The sequence below is a fragment of the Plasmodium gonderi genome (genome assembly GCF_002157705.1).
Source record: "Plasmodium gonderi DNA, contig: Pgo-contig_309, whole genome shotgun sequence".
Taxonomy (NCBI): Eukaryota; Apicomplexa; class Aconoidasida; order Haemosporida; family Plasmodiidae; genus Plasmodium; species Plasmodium gonderi.
In genome coordinates, this window is record NW_021629215.1 from 6,603 (window position 1) to 15,883 (window position 9,281).

The 9,281-nt window shown below is 21.7% G+C and overlaps 2 protein-coding genes across 2 annotated transcripts; both read left to right on the forward strand.

The window, feature by feature from the left end:
• Positions 1-683: 683 nt before the first annotated feature.
• PGO_002685 (variable surface protein) lies at positions 684-1,739 on the forward strand (the record flags this gene model as incomplete). The annotated part of the gene is made up of 3 exons (XM_028691170.1): positions 684-758; positions 922-1,473; positions 1,584-1,739. 3 exons carry the CDS (start codon positions 684-686, stop codon positions 1,737-1,739), a joined length of 783 nt encoding a protein of 260 aa, XP_028546971.1.
• A 2,742-nt stretch (positions 1,740-4,481) lies between these two features.
• Positions 4,482-5,837, forward strand: PGO_002690 (variable surface protein; the record flags this gene model as incomplete). Its single annotated transcript, XM_028691171.1, has 3 exons — positions 4,482-4,508; positions 4,650-5,570; positions 5,661-5,837. The coding sequence occupies 3 exons, from the start codon at positions 4,482-4,484 to the stop codon at positions 5,835-5,837; spliced, it is 1,125 nt and encodes a 374-aa protein (XP_028546972.1).
• Positions 5,838-9,281: the final 3,444 nt, after the last annotated feature.

Sequence of the window (9,281 nt, forward strand, 5' to 3'; positions counted from 1 at the left end):
TTAAAAAATTTTATTGAAATTATATTTTGAATGCTAAAAGGTTACGACATTTTCTAAAAAGTTATTTTTTTTTGCAGTTTTCATATTTTTATAAAGGAAAAAAAAAAAAAAATGTATAGTATTTTATACATAAAAATAGTTTTTTTTTTTTTTTAACTATTAATTTTCTGCAATATTTGGCTTTCTGATGTTACAATTATTTATTAGTCAAGTAGAACATCTACAAGATAGTGTAATATTTTTACGGGGTAAAAACTATTTATCAGCAGAGAAAATTTTGAAAATTCATGGTTCCCTTCTGTAAATTTATTATTTTTTAGTTAATATTTCCTTTATTTTTTCTATGCTTTTTAGAAACTTAAAATATGTAGAGCTAATTTTCCATAAAAATTTACTGGAAAGAGTTTATAAGCATTAATTTAAATTATAGAATTGTCTCAAATATAAATAATTTTTTTTTTTGTAATTAGCTGATAACAAATAGTAAATTTTTTTTTTTTAATTTCCAACTTTTTCTACCTTATAATATGAAAGTTTCAGTGTGTAAATACCAAATTTATACATTAAAAAAAATTGTAAAATAGTGTAGGAAGATATCAAAATATATTCAGACTTGTAATTGTTATCCCTTAAAAAAAACATGCTATAACCCAATTTTTCTTAATAAAAATGATATAAATTTAATGAAAAAATTATGCCATGAAAAAAGTGATTATTTTTCTCAAAATTTTCAATTTGTTAGTCTTTGTCCTTATATCGTTCTTGTGGCATTATTACAAGAGCATGGTACAATAATAATTCACAAAAAAATATTCATTCACTTTTTTTTTTTTTCTTTTTTACGTTATTGCTAAATATAATGTTTAACTATATGAAAATAAATACATCTCGAAATTATTATGAACTGAATCTTTCATTAAGCTTATTTTGGGCAGATCTTTTAACGGAAAGTATAAATCAGATAACGTATTAACCTTGAGGCATAGTCGATTATTGGCGAAAAATGAGATCAAAAATGAGGTATCTATTAATGAGTTAAATCAAAACAAAACAATATGTGGAAATAATGAAAAACTGGAAAATGAAGGAAAAGATATATATACAGACAAAGGAGTGGGTTTATATAATAATGAACAAAAAAAAGAGACAAATTTTAAAGAAATTAAAAGAAGCATTTTTCTCTTTTTGGAAGACAATAAATTATATATGAAAGATAAATGCAGAAAGTGTAAATTATGCAAAAATGTAGAAAATACTTGCAAAATAAACGTTTCTAAAATATATAGTAACATAAATAAACATCTGGGACATACAAATCTTGATCAACTCATATCGACAAATTTGACTTTTAAAAAAAAATGTCTAAGATATGCAATATATATCTTACCTTTTATATTCTCATGCATCCTTGGAATTTTAACAAAATCCACATGTCCACCTTGTTTATTGATAATACTAATGTGTATACCAATAGTTTTTGAAAATTCAAACATGTTATTAAATAGTTAATTCTTAAAGGTGGAAGCTCAAAACAAAGTTATAAAAATGGATTATCCATTTGGAAAAGAACAAGACTATTTCAGCTATTAATTTTTTTTCTTTTTTTTGGCACACTTTGTGATATAACAAGCGTAAAAAATGTTTTGGAAAAACGACATATTTTTTATGAAGAAAATGCAATGTCTTTAAACATTTTAAAAAATGAAAAAAAAAAAATTTTAATCCTAAAAGGTAACTGAATGCCATATGTTGTTTCCTTATGTATGAGAAAATATGTTTCAACATAGAACAATATTTTTATTTAACGTTGTTGTGATTTTCTTACTTCATATATTTTCAATTACTTAAGTTAACAACGTACTATTTTTTGAAGAAAAATGTGCATTAACTGCACAGTTAATAGAATCATATGTTAATATTGATTTGGCTCACTTTAGAAGTTAATATGTTTTAATTTCACTATTCATGTCTCACTATAAGCGTTGTTAAATGTTACATTTTTTTTTTTAATCATATAATGATCATTTATAAAATTAACTGAAAAAATTTTTGTCTTGTTAGTTTTATAAAACTTATAAATTTCCTATACATTATATAATTATAAAGGATTTTATTATTTCATTATATTTTTTGTCTGTAAAGAATGGTAATATGAACACATGAAAAATGTATCACATTGTTTTTAAAAAATTCCTTAATATGTCTTTTTAATATTACGATTCTCTAAAACATGAAAATTTTAATATATCGTGGTAACGATTGTTTTTTATGATATAGAATTGCTTATACTAATTTGTTATCTATATGTTTTTAAAATATTACAAATAAAGGGTCGAATGGTACATGAAGGACAAAAATAACAAGTTTAAAATGAATATGAAACTTATATATATGCATAAACAAATAACTAAGTTGATAAATAAACAAAATAGACGAGTCTATATTTGTCCCCTTTAAGTCATTACATTATTGAAGCGCTTTGGTCTCATTTTTAATAGATCAATTTAGACATTATTAATTGCTCAACAAAAAGGAAACATAAAAATTACAGTGATATCCTGATTAAGCTAAGTATAATAAAATTGCACTTTAAAATAGAAATTTTTTTTCAGCAACCTTTATTTTTACTAAGCATGATGTGGTTTTTTACAAAGGGTAAATTAGGCATTAAAAATGGACTCCCATAACACAAGATTAAGGAAAACAGCGTGCAATTATTTCACCATTTATTTATTCATTTAATCTATTTTTACAATTCCTTATTTAATTACTTACACATACAGGGTTTTATATATATATATATATAAAATATTATTTCATAACTCATGTATAACAATTTTCTAGCCCGAAAATAACGCTTTGCGAATTCCAAAAATGTTTTATATTTATTTTTAAATTAATAATTGTCTTATCTTTTTAGCTATGAACTGAAATGAATTTATATAATACTGTTTGGAATTCATTTTTTTTAATATTTTCTGTAGTCTCATAGTGACAGATAAATGTGTATATTAAAATACACAAATGGTATAATAAAATGTAAAAACTTTTTATGTTCACTATAGATAAAATAAAACTATTAAAGTATTTTAAAATAATATTTTACCTTTTTATGCATTAAAAAATGTTTTTCATACTTAATACTTTCTATATTTATTGATTGATACACATATAGTTTTTTTGTTCCTCATGATGTTCTCATTTTTATTATTCATGATATGCAACTTCTTTATAAATATTATGCAGTAATAAATTATTATAATTAAATAAAATATATTTTTATTCATAGCATAACCATAGATGTGTTATATTACATGCATCAGTTTTATAATCTCCATGATAATGTAGGAAAATTATAAAATGGTCAAATATGTTGACTATTTTTATAAATAAAAATATTTAAATAATTTATTTGCACAGTTCACTTTGTTTATATTTATCTACTTAATCATTGAAATGCTGCAACAGTAATAAATAGCATCTGAAAATTTTCTATTCATAATTGTTCTTAAAATACTTCTTTTAATAATAAATGATATGCTAGTTAATAAAGAAAATATGAAAGTTATGATTTTTTTCAGTGATAGTATAAGTAAAAAAATGGAATATATATTGACTTTGAAAAAGGGAATTAATATAAAATAAATGTGCTACATAATCTTCACTAATTAGCTATTTTCATTATTAAAAATGCTATATTATTGTTATTAGAAGTTCCTTGCCTTATTATCAAGTTATATGATATGTACATATGTGTGTTAAGATGCGATGGATGGTTAAAAGTACAATAAAATTATTTTTAGTTTGATGTTAATACTGTCCTTTCCATTATTGTTAATGAAATTATTCTGATTAGAATTTTTTTTTTTTTATTTTTTAATATTTTCCTATATAAAGTGTACTGTTAATAAGTAAGCTTACTACTTATACTGTTTCTATTTATTCCTCATTGTTTCAATGTATATTTCCTTATTTGCATTTTAATAATGTATATGAGATTATTTACACTATTATATTAATGGAATTTTTTTTTCTTCTATAATAAATCCTAGTGTCATTTTTACCAAGTGTAATAAATTAGTTTCATAGCTCCGAATCATATAAAATGTTCTTTACCAGATTACGAAAATCGAATGAATATTAAAGAAATGTTTAATATATTATTTCTTTTATATACATTTGATTATAAATGTAGGTTTTATCTGAATAATGTTATATATATTGATATATTAAAATGAAATTTCCTTTTCCTTTTCCTTAAATTGCTTTATTAAATATAATTATTAATTTGATATTCATTGTCTTGGATTAATAATTTTTGCTTAATTCTTCTATTTATCGCTTTTTCCAGTTAAATTCTGAAATGTTATAGTTAGAAATGTAAAATATATAATAGATCAAGCATTTTAATTTCCCATATAAAGAAATATATGTAATTATGAGGATAAATATTAAATTTAGATAATACATTCCAAATCAAAATGGTGCTTTCGGAAGAGAATAATTGGGTATATTTATATTTTCATATTATAAATATGGTTTATTATTTGAATATTTTATATTATTTTAAGAATAATCAGAGTAATTTTATTTATTTAAAATACATATTTATTATAAAATAACATTTGTATATTTTACTCAATTTACAGGAAGAAAAATTGTCACATTTGCCGTCATACCAAAAATATAAAACATTAGATAACGTAATTATAAATGGTAATAGTAATCCATACTGTATAAAGGACTTAGGGACAAGTGAAGAAGAGGATATAAAGCTTTGTAATAAGATAGCAAAAAATTTAAAATCATTAAAGGATGAACTCGACAAAGAGGTAAAGAAACGTGGTTGCCATTACTTTAGACACTGGTTCCAAGACCAGATAAGTAAAAAATATTATAATAGAGAGAATGTATCTAATAATAACCCAGTTGCTGGGAAACTTTTTGATTTTGTTTCATTAGCTAGTACAAGTTTAATGAACGAACCAGGATGCAATGGAAACACACATGCATATCCGAAAGATTGGAAAGAAGAAAAGGATTTACACGATTATTTTGAAAATTATAAATATATCAAATGTGATAATTTTGATAAAGTTACGTGCGAAAAATATGTAAATTATGTTGATTATATTTACCATATATATAAAGAGAATTTTAAAAGGTGTTGTGAAGAAGATGACCCTTTTGGATCAACATGTGATCCATATTTTAAATGTGAAAATATGTACAAACCTGGAGATTTATTAACTAAATTAAAAAGCCAACTTGAGTTAATAAGTAATAATGGGGAAGAAGCAAGAGAAAATTTAGATGTCAGGGAAAAGGCAACATCTTTGAGTTTACAATTAAGCGCGACCGGTGAGTATGAAGGTCAAATTCCAGAAGTTACAAAAGATGGTGCATCATTAGCCATTACTGATACTCCGAGTGCTATAGAAGGAATGTATGAAAATTCAGATTTTAACATGTTTAGTAATATCATCCTAACAGCTTCAGTTCTTGGAGCAATTCTATTCATTTCCTATTATTATAGAGTAATTAAAAATTCGGTTTTACAGTATGAAAATGTTATTTTTATATTTATATAACATCGTTTTCTTTTGAATGTGTAATTATAATATATATTTATTATGGCATGTTTTATATTTTTATATTAGTCTACTCGAAGAGGATTAAAATTACATAGTAGTAAAGGAGAAAAAAAAATTGAAAATAACTTGTATGATAATAGTGAAGAAGATTTATCAAATTATGATTCAGAAGATATATACATGGATTCTAAAATAAGGAGATTAAAAGTTTCTTATAATCCTGTACAGAAAGCTTATCGCTAATTAAACATGAAACGTGAAACTATTTAGACAGATAATATGAAAACAAAGTGTCATTATGATTCAAGCAACTACTTCTAATAAAAAGAAAAATAGTGAAATGAAAAGAATAAAAAAATTAAAGCCACTGAATAATGACAAATTAGACATTTTTTGTAAAATGTGTAAAAGGTTTAAAGTTGAAAGGAATTAAATACAAAGAAATTGCATTAACATTTGTATAATTTAAAATAGGTTAATATGCCTAATTGTTTATATTTCATATTTTGGAACATAAATGTGATGCAATATAGGAGTTCATTATTTAATTAAAAATGTTGGAATTATGGATTAGTTATATTTGGTTAAAACTGCTTCGACAGATACGAGGAATTTCATTATTATGTGTTCTGATGTAACCATAATTTTTATGAAATTAAAAAATTAATAAAATGAACATTGATAAATGTTGAAAACACGTTTGAATTATTAAAATATTTTTTTTTTTAGCAAGGTTGTGCAATGCAATACTTTTTAATATTACAATCTAACTTAATAGAAATTAATTATTTATAGCATATATCTTGTTATACAGAGCTTTACGCAACGTATTATTTATAATTAAAATTGTTTGAATTTTTTTTTTTGTTTATTTTTACATTTTTGATATATTTTTTTATTGTATCACATAAGTATAATTTAAAATTTTGTATTAATAATATTTATTAGTAAATGCTTAGTGCATCTAATTTAACTAATAATATTTGACCTATTCACGAAAATGCTAATTTTTTGTGTAGATTTATACGGAAAACATTATCGTAAAAATTATTTTATTAGATAATGTTATAGGCATATATGACATGAAATAATAACATATGAAAACTAGATACATTTAAAAATAATTGAATTTCGTCTAATACTAGTAAAGAAGATAATGTTGTATATACAATATGGTATAATAATTTTATTAGGTTAATACTGCTGTATATGTATAAATGAACCTAATTTGATAATTATACCAATATATAGTAAAGGTAAATTATAAAATGTTAAAAGACTTTTTATAAATATTGTTTATGTGTGAATTAAAAAAACTAAAGATGAGTATATTCACTAATTGAATGCTAATCAATAATTTAAAAAGCAAGGAAAAGTATGTTACATACACCTCATATTAATAAATAATAAATGAGTGCTACTTTGTTGAACGTTGGATAAATATGTACATTTTTCTGTAATACATCTTATTTGCAAATGATTAATCGTTTTATAAATATGTTAGACTCTATTTTATACAAAACAATTATTAATAGTTACGAATACAAATTATCATTCAATGGAAGAAAGACCTGTTTTTCTAGACGTGGGTATTATTAAATATAAAGTAATATACTTATATAACTGATTGAAAAAAAATATAATTATACGTACTTTAAATTTATTACTTTTGTAATTCATAATTTTATTAAAGTATTATTATGTTTTCGCCCCATTCTAACGTATTTTTTATTTATGAATTAAAACAAAAATAAAATAATAGCAAACGAATTATTTTTATTTTATCGCATTAAGGTTTTGTGGATGCAGTTAATTTATATTCGATAGTTACTATTATACAAGGTAATATGAATCAAAATATTGATATTAAAAAGTTAGGGTCTTTAAAAATTGTTTTAACAAAATAACATTTACTCATTTATCCTAATTTTTCTATTAAAAAAAATACTTTTAAAAGTTTGTATTTATTAGACAACCAAATAAACAAAAAAAATTTTATATTATACACTTTTATATAAAAAAGAAAAGAATAAAAATCTTTGTCTGGCAAATGTTATTTTATTATACGCATTAAGTGCATAAGATACCTCAAGATTTTTGCATGTAATTATCCTTCGTTTTGCTTTATCAATGTATTCCTGGAGATTAGATATAGGGATAACAGAATTTAATATTATTATATTTTAGCTATATTATGAATATTACATGCTTAAATACAGTTATATTTACTTAATACAATAAAAATTCTATAACATTAAAAGTAGAATACATATACTGTTTTCTTTCTTAATATAATAATGGCAACCAGAAAATGTTTATTAATGAAAGAAATATTATGTTTCCTTGTTATAATTAAAATTGTTTATTTTTATTTTTTAACACTGTCATGTCATTGTTGCGATATAATAATATTAAAAGATAATGTAGCTTTATTTTTCCTATGTATTACACTATTTTATATTTTAATAGTTATTATTCTATAACATAAAATTATTCATTGTTTTAATTGTCCAAAATTGATTTAACCTTCATAGCATTCGATTAGTATAATTTTCTAGTAAAAATATGTGTTAGATGGTACTTTTGGCACAATAATTAAATAATTATTGGCAATACATAATCTGAAAAAAGGATTATACCAGAGATTATCAAAAATAGATTTATAAAAAAATATGGGACAAACAATGAAATCAGAAACAAAGTCCAAGGTTTGCTAATGTATAACAATTTAAAACAAACAATATTAAACAAATTTTATTATTATAAACGAAATTAGAAATGTACATATGTTAAAGTAATAAATGGAAATATTTTTAATGCTATTTTATTTTAGAATATATTTTCTTATGGATCTATATACTGTTATATATATATTAGCATGTGTAATATAAATGAATAATTTAAAAATAGTCATAATATTACACAAAATTTAGGAACACCTTTTCTATTTAATTTATTAGAATCACGTTTAAACATGTATTCTAATTTAAATTTCGTTAATGTTTTGTTATAATTTTTTTTTTCATATTTTTGTTAAAAAAATTAATTATGGTATTTAATGTACTACCACGTTAACGTTCAAAATATTTATTACTAATTTAGAACTTTCAGAATTAAGTTTACAAATGTTAATGAAAATTAAAATAAAACGTTTAATATATTTTACTTATGCTAAATAAAGCATAGGTATAAATATTAATAATATATACGTGTTTTATTATTTTTTACAAATATGAGTAGCAAATAAAGAAAACATGACATTATATGTATAGGTTATATATATAAATATAATGCAAAAAGAGTTGAATTTATTAGCGTAAAAGCACATTATTTTAACGAAAATTTCATTGTAAAATCACTATAAATGTTCTAAAAAAAAAAATAACATTTATACAAAATATCTTATTTTGCACTGTATTTTTACGAACAAAAAAATTATTAAATGCTCACCCCACCACAAAAAAAAAAATTTAAAATAAAAAATGCACAATAGCTAATAATGCGTCTTATGGATTATATAAGAATGATATATTTTATTATTAATTTCCGTTAAGTTGGATTATATCCTACATGATGTGCATCATCCTTTCGATTTTTACGTTCAGTTTGACCATCTTTTTTTTTTTTTTTTTCTTTTATTAGGCTTTGTTTCATTTTAAATATCTTTTTTTTTTTCCATTTTATTTC